This window comes from Rattus norvegicus, chromosome 1, assembly GCF_021556685.1.
Source record: "Rattus norvegicus strain SHRSP/BbbUtx chromosome 1, alternate assembly SHRSP_T2T, whole genome shotgun sequence".
Classification (NCBI taxonomy): domain Eukaryota; kingdom Metazoa; phylum Chordata; class Mammalia; order Rodentia; family Muridae; genus Rattus; species Rattus norvegicus.
This window is the reverse complement of record NC_141534.1, coordinates 46,137,748-46,154,845: the sequence shown is the minus strand read 5'-3', so window position 1 is coordinate 46,154,845 and position 17,098 is coordinate 46,137,748. Positions and strand designations below refer to the sequence as shown.

General features: G+C 43.6%; 2 protein-coding genes and 1 pseudogene across 5 annotated transcripts in view; 1 reads left to right on the top strand and 2 right to left on the bottom strand.

Moving 5' to 3' along the window:
• Tfb1m (transcription factor B1, mitochondrial) overlaps positions 1 to 17,098 on the top strand; it is a 46,459-nt gene that overhangs the window by 21,098 nt on the left and 8,263 nt on the right. The window contains exon 6 of one of the 4 annotated variants that reach the window (XR_015621834.1): positions 6,747 to 6,869. The exons of 2 other annotated variants lie outside the window; for them this stretch is intronic. Coding sequence is in view for 1 of the 2 variants with exons in the window: in XM_087552975.1 (XP_087409101.1) it covers positions 568 to 588 (21 nt within the window). In the remaining variant the exon portion in view is untranslated. Of the gene's footprint in view, positions 1 to 567; positions 1,135 to 6,746; positions 6,870 to 17,098 lie in introns of those variants that run through there. One more of the 4 variants, XM_087552975.1, reaches the window with a different exon arrangement.
• LOC148006937 (transmembrane protein 127 pseudogene) lies at positions 4,638 to 5,352 on the bottom strand (annotated as a pseudogene).
• On the bottom strand, positions 6,173 to 6,832 carry Cldn20 (claudin 20). Its single transcript, NM_001109394.1, has one exon. The coding sequence runs from the start codon at positions 6,830 to 6,832 to the stop codon at positions 6,173 to 6,175; it is 660 nt and encodes a 219-aa protein (NP_001102864.1).

The window sequence follows — 17,098 nt, the reverse complement described above, 5'->3', positions numbered from 1 at the left end:
ATGACAATGTCTTACCCGAAGAACTCTTACGCCAGCAGTTCTCTTCCCCTAGGTCAAGTGATAGGTGTCAGGGTTAGTATGGTAGTGGCAGTCACCATTACTGTCATTGTCACTGCCTTCTGTTTTAAGTATCCTACAAATGGAAGTTAAGTTACATGGTCACTACCACCAGTCCTTGAGAAATAGTGAAATAGTGGTTTTATGGTTTCTGAGAGAGTTCTCTAATTGACACCTACTAGATATTTATTTAGTGTGAATATTTTTGGCAACATTTTTAAGCTTGTGCATGTTTTAGCAAAACCACTGTTTGATAAAGTTATTAAAGAATATGAGCCCTGCAGCATCAGCACCAACTGGGACCAAGCTTCCAGTAACAGAACGGTGCATAAATCATATCCAGATCACAGCTGTCTCTGTGTGTGTGTGTGTGTGTGTGTGTGTGCTCGCGCGCGCGCATAAGTGGTTAGTTACCATGATTTTAATAAGTGCTTTGGCTTTTATATTGGTATAATTTGCTAAAGCTTCCTAACTACTGTATTTTGGAGCCAGATAATCTTTTCTTGCAAGGTTTGCCCTGTACATTGTTAACAGCGCCTCTGACCTCTTCCCACTGGATTCCAGTACCACTGTCTCAGTCGTGACAACCCAGAGTGCCTGGAGGCACTGCTACCTGTGCTCTGTGTGCAAAATTCACCCCACTGAACACCAGCAGAGAGGAGTCAAAGCTGCCTGAGCTTTGACTGCTCCTGCATAGCATTTCCTTCAGTTTCCATCCTGCTCTTCCCTGTCAACATTTCCAGTCCATGAAGAATTGACCTTTATTTGGTCTAAATCAGCTGCTGCTTGAGAATGTCAAACATTCCTGTGACTAGTTAAGAAGAAAGTATTTGAGATAAATAAAGTATTACCTGGACTTTATTAAATGACATTTTAACATAGAACTCTGGGCCACATAGTCTGCCTAAATACTGATACATTAAGTAAAATGAGTGAACCCTATGGGGACCAAAGCAGTTCTATCACATCATTTGCCTGTAGATATTCTTTATTAGAAATCTTTTTAATATAACATTTTCTTTCTTTAGGAAGTACTTGACCACCCACAAGGAAATATATTTGAAATAATCATTTAAACTTGTACTGAAATGGCCTCCTTTGTTCTCACAGGAAGCAGCACCTTTTTGTTTTTGCTGTCCTATTATAGCATGACTATTGCAGAGCATGAAAAGCCACAAAGTAAATGGATTAAAGTACTTTATCTCTTTTCTGTATACACACTTCTAAGTTATTAATGTACAGTCTTTTTTCTTTAGCAGTTCCACTATGAGCAATTAGTAAGCATAAACTAACAAACAGATTACTAGAAAAACTACAATGTTTCTTTGCACCTATGAAAAGTCCAAAGTTTTGTTAGAATATTACATGTCGTAATTTTATGCATATTTTCAAAACATTCCTTTAAAACTTTCTTTACTTCTATTAATTAATTGAAGATGCTCATTTATAAGAGAACAGCAGTGTTTTTGTTAACTTGAAGAAATTTTGAGAAAAAAAAAATCCAACTTAAAAGTGACTGAGCTGAGCATGGTGGAGTGTACGCATACGCCGCCGCACACAGGAGGCAGGCTGGCTTATCCAACAAGAGCCGGTCTGAAACAAAAGGGACTCACGCAGACAGTGATAAGTGGATAGTCACTAGGACGGGATAAATCTAAGTAATTGGAGAAATGAATGTAATTGTTTTCTGGATGCAGAAGAGAGGGCAATCCTTGGGTAATTTAAAGCAAGCAGGGCTCTTATTACTCAGCTGGTACTTTGAAAGAGCTCTGTTTTAGTGTGTGTTTATATTGGCTTTTTGTGCTGCAGTAGCAACTACCAATCCATTAATTCTTTCTAATCTTAGTTTCCATATATTATAATATAACACTTATGAAAAGTTGGAATAGAAGTGGGGCCTGTGGGTGGCTGGCTTGGGTAATACCTGCATGAGTTCTGTTTCTCTGTTCTTGGGGTCTTCTCCACATCCTGTGGCTTTGAAACAGCAGGTTACTCAGACATCGCCCACCAGAGGGCAAAGTAGGCGATGTTCTTGGTCAGCACCAAGGAATGTCGATCAAGAACATTTTTATACTTTGCAATTAAGAAAAAGCAATCTAAAAGACATATCAAAAGTTATCTTTAAAAGTAAACTAATATTGTCACCTTACTAATCTAGTCAGGCCCTCTCTCAGTCACATACCTTATTTTTTTTAAAACAAAGGCTCTAAAGCTTATTAGTTCTTTGTCTCCCCACAGAACCTCGTATTCCATACTGTCCTGGCCCAGGGCACAGGCACCTCTGAGTGAGAATTATCTAGACAGAATGGCCTTTTCTCCAGGTACATCAGCCACTCTGTGTTTTCAAAGACCTGTCTCTGCTGTCCTTACCCAGCACAGCTCTCTTGAGTTACAAGGCTGATCCCATCTTCTAGTGCATATGACAGGGATGGAGATCCTGGGCTCCCTACCCTAGCACCTGGCTGTGATCATTCTCTTCTCCTCTTACCAGGCCTGAGGGTTCTCCAAAGAATATATACCTGCCCCCCAATTCTCACACTCTCAGGTGCTTTCCTTAGTATCAGCAGCCCCTCCACATCACCATAAAACTGGATCCCCTTTTCTTTTAGCGCCCTCCTATGACTTCCCCTTGTTTTGAGGAACACCAGATGGACCTTTACCATCCCACTTCACACCACATCCTGACCACTACTGCCATTCCCTCAGAGGGGACAGCCCCTCCCTGAAATGCTCTCCCACACCAGCCCAGCTACGCACCTGGAAGATGTTAGTAATTATTCTGGTTAGCTCCACCTCCCATTTCTAACATAGGGCTTTCCCAAGGTGCTCAGGAGACTACTCATTTCACTGTTTCCCTGTGGCTGAGTCCATCTCCTAGGCTAAGGAAAGACAGTCCTAGGAGAGAGGGTCCTGTCAGTCATCCTATTTCTTTCATGGGCTCAGTGTTTTGTGCATAATCCAGTGGACCCTTCATAGACGTGTGTGAGTGAAGTGTGACACTTAATGAGAAGATTATCAATTTCCAGGAAAGACATGCATCCTACTAGGAATGGAACAGTTCCCAAAGAGAGCCCTAAATGTTTCACACACTTGGGGTCCAGTGCATGGGCCTAGAATGAATGAACTAAAGTGTGGGTAGCCATCAAGGTTTCACCCATCAACTGCCTGGAGAGTGACTGCAGGTCTTACTCCCAGAGTCATTTTTATTTTCTGGCTTCTCCCGGTAAGAACCAGTACAGGTCTGAAGCAGCTCTTCTGCAGAGGACGTGCAGAGAGGCGGCTCAAGGTCTGGAGTTGAGATTTTTGGGCAGAGCCAGCTACTGTTTCTAGCTGTGGTCTTTGAGAGCTTCCTCTGAAAGGTGTCAGGAGTGGGAGGCTCCCAAGGATCAAAATGTCCTGCGCAGGGCAGGCGCATGCCACGTCCCTCCTACCTCTGCTCCATATTACAAGCTTCATTCAGGTGAAGCCTTCTGCTTCTCTGAGAGGAAGAGAACGAACATCTGGAAAATTGTGACAAAAAGGACAGTCAGCCACTGGCATTTGCATTCTCATTTGGTTTTTGTTTTGCTTTTTAATTTTTTCCCTAGAAAAGAAAAACATAACCAGAGAAATTATATGGCAACCTATCAGTGTCAGAATGGCAGGCAAAAGAAAGAGAAAGGTCAGAGGAACGGGAAGCTAGGAAAGCGTGGGTTCCAAATCACAAGGAACGGTCCACAGGGTCAAGTCCTCATTCACCTTGGCATGCATGTTTGGTGCCTGGCCTGCTCCCTCAGGTGCCATGCTGAGAGCTGGACACACACCAGAAGCCTGTCTATGACGAGCTCAGAACATCAGACAGGCAGTCGTAACTTAGCCCCTTGATTCTGTGCTCAGGCATCACCTGGCAGCCTTTCTTGCCTCAGAGAGGGGTCTGAAGAATGGGAGAGTCATCCTGGGGCACACTTTGGCATTACAGCAGGGAACTCCAAGCAGATGCTTTCTTATGGGCACACTTGGTCTTCATCTGCATAGGCATTTGTCCACATATTCACCACTCTTTCTGCCCAAAGAATGGGGAGTTGACAGCTTTCTTGTAGTGACAGTTCAACAACTGTATTCATTCTCCATTCTTGTTCAAAATGTCTGTTGTCTTATGGGTGGTAGGAGATTGGAATTCATCTTCCCTTCAGCTAGCACTAGACTCTTACTCCAGAGAAGCTCATAACTGAACAAGAACAGCTTACCTACCTGGATCCATGCTGCAGGCCTCTCAGGTCTCACCTACCTTATGCTCCAGATCTCGGGTGGGGGGTTGGGGGGGGGGGTGGATCTAAGGCAAACAGAATAGCTAGAGTAACAGCCCAGTAGCACACCACAAGACCAGTATACATTCCAGAATGGGAGAGGGACATGCAGCCAGCTGTAGCCCCAAGTCACAGTCTAGGGCCACATTGACTCTGAGGGCTACAGCCAGGCCTGCACATCTGACAGGGTCCTAACACCAACCTGGTGGGCCTTTGGGTGGAGTACTTATGTGGAGAGTGAGTGGAGGGTCCTGTCCTACTTGGCCCCTGTCCCTGAACTGAGGCCAGGTTACATCTCAGTGCCACAGTGCTGAGGAGTACCATGTTGGCCGGCCAGCCAGGCCATAGTTCTCAGCCCTCTGGGGGCCATGTGGTCCTAGTTCCACAGAAGGGCCCCAGGGAGCCACAGCTGCCTGGAAGAAGGAACCAGGACAGAAAGCTTGCATTCTGTTGGAGACTGGGAGGCGTGACTATAGGCTCAGAGGGAGCTATGGTCCAAAATATTGCTAAGGTGACATAGACTTAGGAGCTGTGATGCTTCTTATGCTGTTGCTGCTGAGCCAAGATGGCCTCAGAAGCCCAGCAGGAAAAGCCAGTGACCGTAGCACACTGTAGGACATGAGGATATGAGCGAAGGCATAGCAACGAGTAATCTTCAGAGCCGGTTGCTTGAGCCCAAAGATATCCAGAAGGAATGCAGAGACTACACAGGATTCCCAAAGCAGAAAGCAGAAATGACCCTTAGAAGTAGCACTGCGTGAGGGTTCATGCAGAAATCTTTTAGCAGATCTGGGTGCGCGTAGCCCAGCATATCTGAGACCTCCAGCTCCTGGCTGGAACAGGTGCCTCCATGGATGTGCAACCAAGTGGGCTGACTCCACAATGGCAGTTCACAGCACTGTAATGGACAGGGCGCCAGACTCCGCTCCGGCTGCTTAGGAAGAGCGCTGTTTCCAGGGCTTCTCCACCGGCGCCCTCCTGGCAGCCCAGTGCCTCCAGGGGCACACATGGCGGGGGGACGCGGGTGAGCTGCCCCCTGTAGCTCTACGGTCCGCTGGTAATGGCTGCCAATCCGAGTGGGCGCGCAGAGCCTGTCTATACCCGGGTTCGAGAGCAGTGCAAAAGGAAACTAGCCTGAAGCTGTCAGGGCCCGTACCAGTGACTGTGGGGCAGGACCCAGGGCTGAGCAAGCACCAAAGGACTGCGGGACTTTGGGGTGGAGGGTCTGGGACCATGGCTTCTGGATGAGGGTTGCTGGATCAGGGCTTGGAGAGGGCAGGGGACTTAGATAGGCTGTGGACATGCCAGGATCAACGCACGGAGGTAATGGGGGCGTCTGCTACTGCTAAGGGGACCGGAGGAGACTTGGGCCCAGGTTATCAGACAGGGGTGCTGCTGAGGGGAGGAGGATGCGGCTGGGCCACCAAGATCAGGAGTCTGTACTTTGAGGTACTACCTAAGCCACAGTAACCCTCCCTACTCTAGTCCCTGCATCTCACCAATCAGGAGGCCTCAGGGTTGGGATGGTGCCACTCCTCCCAGACACAGGCTTCTTAGCTTCCCCAGGCCAGGTGATCCCAGGCCCCAAAACCGCCACGCGCCACGCCCCTCTCAGTCACATACTTTTAAATAAAAACATGAATGCAATAATGGGAAAATAAAGGCAAAACAGATATAATCGTATGTGATCATTTGTTGGCATTTTAAAGTACCTCGCTTTTTTTTACTTAAATTCTTATAAAGGAAATTAAGCATAAGAGTGGTTTTATCCATTCTAATAAAGTTTGAGCAGGCTCAGAAGCCTCACTACGTGTTCATTACATGGCTCTTTACACATAATCCTTCAGGTTGTATGCTAACCTGTTCTTTGGCTGCCAGGTAGAGGTAAGTCTCTGCTTGGGAGGGTAGATCCATGGTTCTTGGTTCTTTTTTATATAAGAAATGCAGAAAATAATACCAGCGATAAGTAGTAACATCGCTGAAATGAACCCAATGTACACGGCTCCTCCAGGTTCATATTTGTGGCTTTCTGGAACAGTCAGATCCAAAAAGTTGGATATGATCTCTTTGGTGTACCACACTGTTGGGATTAAAGCAGAGATCCCTGCGGTGATGAAGCAGACTCCTCCAGCAAAGGAAATGTGACTCTTGGTGTGTGCGTCTCCTCCTAAGTGAGTGCATTTCATTCCTACTATCGCAGTACAAATCCCCAAGGCAGACAGAATGCAGGCCAGGACCATGGTAGCCCTCGCAGCCTGCACATAGACGGGGAGCGACAGAATGGAGTATTTCAGAGTGCAGCTAAACATCCCAGTGCTGTACCACGTGCAGTCCATCCACAACCCATGTACCTGTACAATAGCAGTTACAATGGTGGAGCCTGCATCTGCATTAACCTTCCAGTTTGGCAGCAGAGTGGCAGCAAGTACTCCAGAGACCCCAGACACAGCCAGGATGAAAGCCAGGAGCTGGAGACCGGCCGAGGCCATGGTGTTACTCTGACTTCTGTTCTCCTAGAAGACCCCGGTGGGTAATGTGGTGCGTGGTCAGATCTGTAGCTATTTCTGTGCAGTTGAGACCCATAGAACAAAAGCTATGGAAAGAAGCAAAATCAGATTTGGGGAGGAGGAAGAATAAGAAAACAAAAAGGCTTCACAGGGGAGCCAGTGTACACTGAGTAGCACCCTCATATCCATGCTGCATGCATATATAAATGTGCACACAGAATGTGTGAGGATGCTGCAAGCTCAGAGAAAAAGGTTCACGGTGGGCTTGGGGAATAGCATTCTGCTGAGGGAGCATCACGAGCAGCGCTTGATTTGTGGCACGAGTAGAGTCGTTCACATAAGACCCTAACTACACTAAAACTCTGCGAAGTGGACATATACCTTGTGAGGCAATTTAGACACTTCAAATTGTAGCTGTAGTGTCTGATACAGAATTTTTTAAATGTTGTGTTAACCATTTTAAATCATTTTAAGCAACAAACCCAGTATAGTTTTTGAAGGAGATAGGAAAATAGACAGAATTTAGAGTCCTGCACAGTCCTTACCTAGGTTAACATTTATTTAGCATCATGTCTCCGGTACTAGCTTATGAAAATGCAAGGTCCTTTTCCTTACCCGGAATGCTTCTCAGTTACAATCCAGGGGGAGTGTTCAGAACTGCAAAACCGAGTCCCTGAATGTCTCAGAAATAGTAGCAGAGAAGCTTGAAAGGGCCTGCCAGAAAGAGCCACATTGTTGCTGTAGAGAAATACTAAAATACCCCTGCCCCTTGCTTTACTCTGTAGCTGGTTTTAAAAAGACGAAACTACTTGCTAATTTCTATCTTCATATTCCTGTTCCACCATTAGGCACTCCATCTGATAGTATTTACTGCTTTCTTTGAGAAACATTTAATGCTCTTTGGAATGCTGCAACATTGACCTTTTTCTGAAATAACAATGATTAACCACAGTGACTGTTGGGATTCTTACACACACTTCAACCCAAAGAGCCTGGAGGTGATTCTTGGCTTCATGTTATGTCTCTGGACTTGAGTGTCCTTCCAGAAGGGACATTTGGACTTTTCTTTTCTCTTCCTTCCTTGAACTGAGTGAATTAATCTCTTTCAGTATGGTAGAGCAGAAGGAAACTCAGCTGTCTAGAATGTGATTGTTGGTAATATCAGTAGGCTCAGGTGGAGCCACATTTTTCTGCAGGGCTGCAGTGTGCAGCCCACTCCCGTCTACTCCTACCTCCCCTCTTCCTCTGTCCCTCCTACTGCAGCACTCCATCAGACACAGAAGCACCTGTCTGCTCCTTTCCTCTCCAGGAAAGCAGAGGCCTGTGTGGGGTACAGATAGGACAAATGGTTTGGCTTTCCTTCTTACCAGTAGGCTGGTGTGTGGCTTTTGTTAAATACTTGAAGTGATATTAATCAGAGCTATATGGAAAGTGCAAACTTGCCATAGCTATAATTGAGTCTCTAAGACATCAAATCCTACTCTGCCTGGATTGAGTTCTGTTTTGTCAATCCCGTGATTTTAAGGACTTACATTCTTGAGTCAGCCTATGTACAAGCTTGATGATCTTAGGACTTAGTCTGCTGGAGGAAAGTTTATTTCTTTTGTTTTCCAGATGTCCTAGCTATAAAACAGACCCAAAGTAAGTAAAAAGTGTGCAGGCAGGAGCAAGCTCGTGTATATACAGTTTTATACCAGCCATGGTGAGTTCAAGCGTCAGTCTGTGAGACTGCCTCACAGACCATTTCCAGCCCGGGAGTCTCCAGCAGTTGAGATCAATGTTGTTAATAACTGCCTAAGATCATCCTGATGTTTGCATTCATCTTTGTCTTGATGGAATAAGTTATATGTTCATCTATCTATATCCACCTTTGCCATTATAGCTCTCTTTCTATCAAGCAGTACATTCCCTAAATGTATAAATACATTTTGGTGTCATACAGATCAGTAGTTAGTCAGTTGTCATAAATAACAAATCCAGGCAGCAATTAATTGCAGTCAGGCAAAAAGCAAGTAAATAGTAAGACATTGCATCTAGTTAGCATAACACTTGGTTCCTGCACAAGATGACTTCACATCCTTCTTATGCATAGAGAATTATGCAAAAAAAAAAAAAGTTTGGTAAAGTGAGGCTTAGTTCCTGCTGCAGGAACACAGGTGCACTGGCAGTCCCTGTGACACTGGGGCTTTCCTCTCCAGCCACACACTTGATGGTTTATACAGCCTGTCCCTCACACATGTCAGGCTGCAGGAGGATCAAGGCACACTTAGTTCAGCAATTGTGCTAACAGCAGCAGTGGTAAGGAAACAGGAAAGCAAGGGAGCCTCAGGCGGGAACTTGAATCTTGAGAACACTTACATTTCCAGTACACATCACATAGAGAACAGAACCTTAAATTATGTCCAATTCATGAACTACTTGCCAAAAGGAAGTCTGTCAATTTTTTTTCAAATTTAAAGCTAGTTCTCCAGAAAAGATTAATTCATACCAAAAATATTTAAAACACATATGTCACTTCTAATTGAAATGAAGCAATACCGAGAATTGTATACTTAGCTATCTGAACAATCTAGAAACTTCCATACCTTTTGCCAGTAGGCCTTAGAGTCAGTCTTACCTCTGCTTAGCGTTGACTCCTGATGTCTTCAGTGTCTGAGGCAGAGAAGCCACACACAGGAGGCTGGGTCCGAGAGTCTGGACATTGTCTGTGAAGTGCCGACAAGTGAGTGTGAAAATATCAGAGAGCTCCCTAGAGACGAGAGGTGAAAACTGCTGATGGTGCTGGAAGATAAATACCAGGTTCTCTCTCAGTTTTTGAGCTGTGGGAGAATTAAGACAGGAGAGGCGGGGAAGGGAGGGAGTTGTTGTTACAACAGGATCTGTTGAAACCTAAAAGCTGAAAATGCTTTTGTGTTTCTGTGTACAGAGGAGGGATTATTTGGGTGCTCACAAAAAGGCCTTTTCATTTAATATTATGTTTTAGCCACACAGTTATAATTTAGTTTTGAGTTTTTGTCAGTGTTGGAAGATACAATATTATGTTCTTAGTTAAAGAATGCCGTCTGAAATATTTTTAACTGGACTGCTTTGCAAATGATAGTTGAGACTGTGACTTTAATTTCTTTTTCTGTTGTTGTTATCTTGTATGAAAGAAACTCAGACTCCAAAAACTGTTAACTTTTTTGTTTTTTGTTTTTTCGGAGCTGAGGACCGAACCCAGGGCCTTGCGCTTGCTAAGCAAGCGCTCTACCACTGAGCTAAATCCCCAACCCCAACTGTTAACTCTTAAAAACCACTCAGAAAGAATTTTTCTTTAAAATTTTTAGTTAATAAAAAAAGTCCAGCAACAGCTTTTAACTAGAATATGTTTGTTCTGCTTCAAATCTTTTTCTCTCCCAAGAGTCTTACAGTATTAACTATGTAAGTGAGACTTTAGAGAATGAGAGAAGTTATACAAAATGATATGGTGTGGCAGACAACAGCTGTGGTCATGAACATCTCTGAGTTAGTTATCTTTTTATCTTAATAGTTTTAATTTTATATCGTATAGCCACTGTGTAGAAAGTAATCTTTTGATTAGATTTTTAATTTTACAACATTTTTTTGAAAATAGTCTTCTCAGACCATTCCCACTTCCCCACCAACCCAAATCCACACCCTTTCTCTCCTTCTTTTATTCGAATTCAAACAGTATCTACAAAAGGCAATAATGATAATAAAAGAACGTGAAAATAAGCCAGGCAGTTTTAGCACACGCACCCTTTAATGCCAGCACTCAGGAGGCAGAGGCAGACAGATCTCTTCACTTTGAGGCCAGCCTCATCTATTCAGTGAGTTCTAGTAGAGCCAGAGCTACACAGAGAAAACCTGTCTCAAAATACAGCCACTAAAACATGTCAGATGTTACTATTAGAAAGTAATTAATAATAAAATATGTTTCAAATGTTTGAATTTTCCTAGTGTTTTGTGGTTTCAGCTTAATCTTTTCCAACTTTGTCATTCATCAAGTTTACCAGTTTTCTACCTTAGACATCTAATGTCTGGCCTTTTTAAAGCTGTAATGCCCTTTAATAAAGATGCAGACGGTTCTGTAGCTGATGCTGGGGTGTAGTTTGCTTGTAGGCACTAGTGCTAGCAGCACTGTTATTACTGTTGCTTCAGAAGCAGCCTGGCAGCTCCCAGTCAGTGTTTGTTTGACTCCATATGAGGACTTGTTAAAATGCAGACACCCTTTAGCTAGCAGATGAGAGGTAGACGGACTGACCACCTCTGGTTCGACAGCCTGTGGAATGAAAGTTAGGTTGGGCTTATTTAGAAATGTAATGAAACATTATCACTTTATCATTATCAACTCGTGGTGTGGATATTAACACGAGTCTTTGAAATTCATAGACTCTGTTCTAGATAAATCTTACACCCCCTTAGCTTAAGGTCTTCCCAGTGACCTCCCAAGTTGTGCTGACCTGACAGGACTGGATTCATAGAAATGCAAAACTGTCCCCTTTCCTTCCCCAAATATACTCTCTGTATGGAAAAGCTGACACTTCATTTGTCAAGCCTCAAATTCTGAATGGCATCCTTGTTTTGTACACAGCATACATTCATTCAGCAAACTGCTTTGTTTCTGACTCGAAAGTAGCTCAGAGCCTCTCCTGCTTTGCTGTGGCTCAGCAGTATGGCAGTTTAGCCGTGCCATGGGGAAGACCTCTGTCCACCTGATCAGAGCAGGGCTCCTGAGCTGGATGTTGTCCTGGTTTGTAGTGGAGTCTAATAAGTTAAGATAAAAAAAGTATTACTGTTTTTAATATATAAAATATTAGTCAATTTACAAATTGCTTTTGAATGATCAAAAAGTAATCATTTCTAAACAGGACTAGAATTTCTCAAGTTATTTTGTGTTATGGTATGTGTATGCTCAACCCAGGGAGTGGCACTATTAGGAAGTGTGGCCCTGTTGAAACTGGTGTGTCACTGTGGGTGTGGACTTTAAGAAGTCAGACTTCCACTAGCAGCCTTCAGATGAAGATGTAGAACTTAGCCCCTCCTGCACCATGCCTGCTTGGATGCTGCCATGTTCCCTCCTTGATGATAATGGACTGAACCTCTGAACTTGTGAGCCAGCCCTAATTAAATGTCATCCTTTATAAGAGTTGTCTTGGTCATGGTGTCTGTTCACAGGAGTTAAACCCTAACTAAGACATTTTGGAATCCTTAGTTTGGCATCTTTAATAATATCTATTCTTTATGAACTGAACTGCAGAGGTTGGATACTGGTTAAGACACTGTGACATTTAATTTGCAGACAGTGTATATGTCTGTATCTATATTGCTTCAACTCTAATCCTTCACTGACCACTCAATGCAAAGTCTATTTTCATTTTTCTTATCTAAGAAAAACTTGTGATATCCCTTTACTGTGTTGTGTGATAAGTGATGCTAGCCTTGCTAATACCGGTGGCTTCTCTTTCTGACTCAGTCACTGAAGCATTTCATAAACACACCTCCATAGACCAGCAGCATATCAAGCACTTTGATTTTTCTTCTATTCTCTCATTACCTGATCCTCATAACCAATAACAGCCTCAGAGAATGACGGTGTCAGCCCTAGGAGAGGGAATCTGAGGGTCCCTGAGGATGCAGGACATCCATAAGGACTTCAAGGGCCACTACCAAGGCCATGGAAGTTTTCGGAAAATTTGTTTATAGTGGGTTGTGGAAGACACAGCACTTGGTGCTATGGCGTGCAAGCTGCATTTAAATAAGTCATCTCTATAACAGAAGAAACAAAATCCAACTAAGTAAATGGCAGCAGGTGTACTTTGCAGGAAAGAGATTCAAGAAAAGGCATATTCAAGAGGTCACAGATATGATTATGTACAGTGTAGGCAAGGTCATCTTCAGACTGCTAATATTGCTTACTACATAAGAGGAAGCAGGTCAGCTAATCTCACTAGGAGGTTTCTATACGGAGTAGTTTAAGGCTGAAGTCCTATGGGACAAGGAAACTGGGGTTGATTATAGTTTCCGTACACACTGAGTTTAGCTAAAGGAAGGTCAGTCATTAATAACATTCTTACCTGGACCTGAAAAGGGCTTTGTTTACCATTCTACTGAGCATGACATAGGGGAAGGCTTTGCCATTTTTGTGGGTCTGAGGCCTTGAGGTCCTTGACATGGCTGTGCTCATGTCAACAATATACATTCATGAAGGACTCCATCTGATTTCCACAGAGGGCCTTTTTTCTCTAACTGAAATTAACATCATGTCCCCTTCCTTTTCTATTTATTTATTTATTTATTTATTTATTTATTTATTTATTTATTTTTAATTAACTTGAGTATTTCTTATATACATTTCGAGTGTTATTCCCTTTCCCGGTTTCCGGGCAAACATCCCCCTCCCCCCTCCCCTTCCTTATGGGTGTTCCCCTCCCAACCCTCCCCCCATTGCCGCCCTCCCCCCCATAGTCTAGTTCACTGGGGGTTCAGTCTTAGCAGGACCCAGGGCTTCCCCTTTCACTGGTGCTCTTACTAGGATATTCATTGCTACCTATGAGGTCAGAGTCCAGGGTCAGTCCATGTATAGTCTTTAGGTAGTGGCTTAGTCCCTGGAAGCTCTGGTTGCTTGACATTGTTGTACTTTTGGGGTCTCGAGCCCCTTCAAGCTCTTCCAGTTCTTTCTCTGATTCCTTCAACGGGGGACCTATTCTCAGTTCAGGTGGTTTGCTGCTGGCATTCGCCTCTGTATTTGCTGTATTCTGGCTGTGTCTCTCAGGAGCGATCTACATCCGGCTCCTGTCGGTCTGCACTTCTTTGCTTCATCCATCTTGTCTAATTGGGTGACTGTATATGTATGGGCCACATGTGGGGCAGGCTCTGAATGGGTGTTCCTTCAGTCTCTGTTTTAATCTTTGCCTCTCCCTTCCCTGCCAAGGGTATTCTTTTTCCTCATTTAAAGAAGGAGTGAAGCATTCACATTTTGATCATCCGTCTTGAGTTTCGTTTGTTCTAGGGATCTAGGGTAATTCAAGCATTTGGGCTAATAGCCACTTATCAATGAGTGCATACCATGTATGTCTTTCTGTGATTGGGTTAGCTCACTCAGGATGATATTTTCCAGTTCCAACCATTTGCCTACGAATTTCATAAACTCGTTCTTTTTGATAGCTGAGTAATATTCCATTGTGTAGATGTACCACATTTTCTGTATCCATTCCTCTGTTGAAGGGCATCTGGGTTCTTTCCAGTTTCTGGCTATTATAAATAAGGCTGCAATGAACATAGTGGAGCACGTGTCTCTTTTATATGTTGAGGCATCTTTGGGTATATGCCCAAGAGAGGTATAGCTGGATCCTCAGGCAGTTCAATGTCCAATTTTCTGAGGAACCTCCAGACTGATTTCCAGAATGGTTGTAGCAGTCTGCAATCCCACCAACAGTGGAGGAGTGTTCCTCGTTCTCCACATCCTCGCCAGCATCTGCTGTCACCTGAGTTTTTGATCTTAGCCATTCTCACTGGTGTGAGGTGAAATCTCAGGGTTGTTTTGATTTGCATTTCCCTTATGACTAAAGATGTTGAACCTTTCTTTAGGTGTTTCTCAGCCATTCGGCATTCCTCAGCTGTGAATTCTTTGTTTAGCTCTGAACCCTTTTTTTAATAGGGTTATTTGTCTCCCTGCGGTCTAACTTCTTGAGTTCTTTGTATATTTTGGATATAAGCCCTCTATCTGTTGTAGGATTGGTAAAGATCTTTTCCCAATCTGTTGGTTGCCGTTTTGTCCTAACCACAGTGTCCTTTGCCTTACAGAAGCTTTGCAGTTTTATGAGATCCCATTTGTCGATTCTTGATCTTAGAGCATAAGCCATTGGTGTTTTGTTCAGGAAATTTTTTCCAGTGCCCATGTGTTCCAGATGCTTCCCTAGTTTTTCTTCTATTAGTTTGAGTGTGTCTGGTTTGATGTGGAGGTCCTTGATCCACTTGGACTTAAGCTTTGTACAGTCCCCTTCCTTTTCTTTCCTCTACTTCCTCCTGTACACCCTTCCCTCTTGTTCCCTCTCAAAGTCACGTCGTCTTTTCCTTTATTGGTGTGCATGTGTGTACATGTACGTATGTACACCTGTGTATCCACATGCACACAAGTGCACCTAAATACATAAATATAACCTGCTGGGTCTATTTAGTGTTGCTCATATGTATATAATTCCACAGCTGATGACTTGGTATTTGGATAAGCAGTTAGCAGGCTCATTCCTAGGGAAGAGTATTTCTCCAGCTCTTAACATTCTTTAGGTCTTTATATATTGGTGGGATGTCATAAGATATCCCCTTCCATGTTATCATGTCTGTTGGAGGTATATTTCTTCAGGGCTTGTTCCAGCAGGCATATTATTGAGGGATCATGGGTGAATCTTCCTGCCATTCCTACAAGACCCCAATCTCACAGCAGATTTACTGGTCCTCCAACTCTTACAGTCTCTCTGCCCCCTCTCCTGAGATGTTTCCTGAGCTTCAGGTGCTGGGGTGGTGTTGCAGGTGTATCAGTTGAAGCTGAGAACCCCAAAATCACTTGTTCCTTACATGTTGCCAGCTGTGGTTTTCTATAATGGTCTCTGTTGCAAAGGGAAGTTTCTTTGATGAGGGTAAGAGATGTACTTACTATGAGCATGAGGACATTCGGATGCATGTAGGAATTGCACTGTTTCAGTAGAGTAGTGGTAGTATATTGACACCCATGGCATCGCTGACCCTGAGTAATGGCCTAGGTTTCTAGTACCAAGAGTGATTCACTTAGAGTTGTCAGTTACCACCAACACATTAGTGCCACTGCTGCTTCCTTAGAGTCATCATGCTGTCTGTGCTGCTCATCAGGCTATAGTTTAAATAAAATTACCCCACTTGGTCTACACCAAGAGCCATAAACCAGCTAACAAAACCTAAATATCAGGCATGATAAACCCTTTTTTCAAGTTCTTACCCAAGGGAAGCCAAGTGACTCACAAAACAATATAGGCTATTGCTGTTGGCCTAGGTTGCTGCTCAGAGGTTAGACACAATGCACTCCAGAACAAGACACAGAGGACCCACTCTGGACCTGACAAGCAAGCCTCCCCCTGAAGACTAGCTTTCACAGTACTAGAATGTGTTACACAGGCTTCCAAGGGCGGGAAACAGTCAGTAGCAGCTGCAATACCTGTGAACCACAATGAGGCTAGAGTATTCCAAGTGTACCTAGCTTTTTTCCCTGATTTTTTTATTTTAACTCAAACTATTTAGAATTCAAGAGAAAAACACAATGGTTGTTATATTAAATAAGTGTTCAATTATAAGTAAAAAGCACTTTGTATCTGTTACCATAGTTACCAACCACTCTTTTCATGTGGTTTTTAGAGAAAGGGGCCTCCATCACTCAGTAATTTCAAGAAATTTTTTTTCAGGCATGAGCAGAGAAGGTAACTGGTATTCTCTCCCCAGAGCAGGACAGTTGCTGACTGAGCTCTTTGCCAGTGAGTTTTAGAGTTCTGCCATTTAGTAATATGTTAGTGATACAATGCCAACTTAACTAGGTACCAGAATATGGGTTATTCAAACTCTAGAAGTCTGATCGCTTACATCAGAGGCTGTTGCAGTTCTGGAGCATGTTGAGGTGATTTAAATAAAGCAAGCCTCAGGAGTTTCCTGTATTTGCAAGCACTAACCGGAACACAAAGGAATGAGATTAAGCAGTAAGGAAAATCTCCTTACAAGATCCGTACAGGAGGAGCACTGCCTCGGGAGGAGCACTGCCTCGTTCCCTGCACTTGTGCCTTTAATCGTAGCAGTATTTGGATCTGATAGTGGTTTTTACACTTTCATAGACCCAGTTTGGATAGAAGCTAAATTTTATCTCGTGCTATTTTGTTGTTGTTTGGGTTTTGATTTGTTTTGTTGCTGAAAGGTAGCTTGAGAGCACTGGATTGTTGAGTGTGCACACTGAGACTACAAAAGAACTTATTAGAGTTGACTGTGTATTTTGGAGAATTGGATGAAAAACATTGGAGATGATTGAAGGAGGAGGCTGAAAGAGAGGCAGGGCAGGAAGCCAGTGAGTGCAAATGTTGTAGGGCCCGGGGTCACAGAATGACATCCTAGGGTGAAGTATGGACAGTGCTCTGGGACCTTGCCACACACTGAGAATCATGATGAATGATAAAGATAGCATGTCAGTTTGTAACAAAGTCCAGCAATTCCTTGACATTTAGTCATTATGGT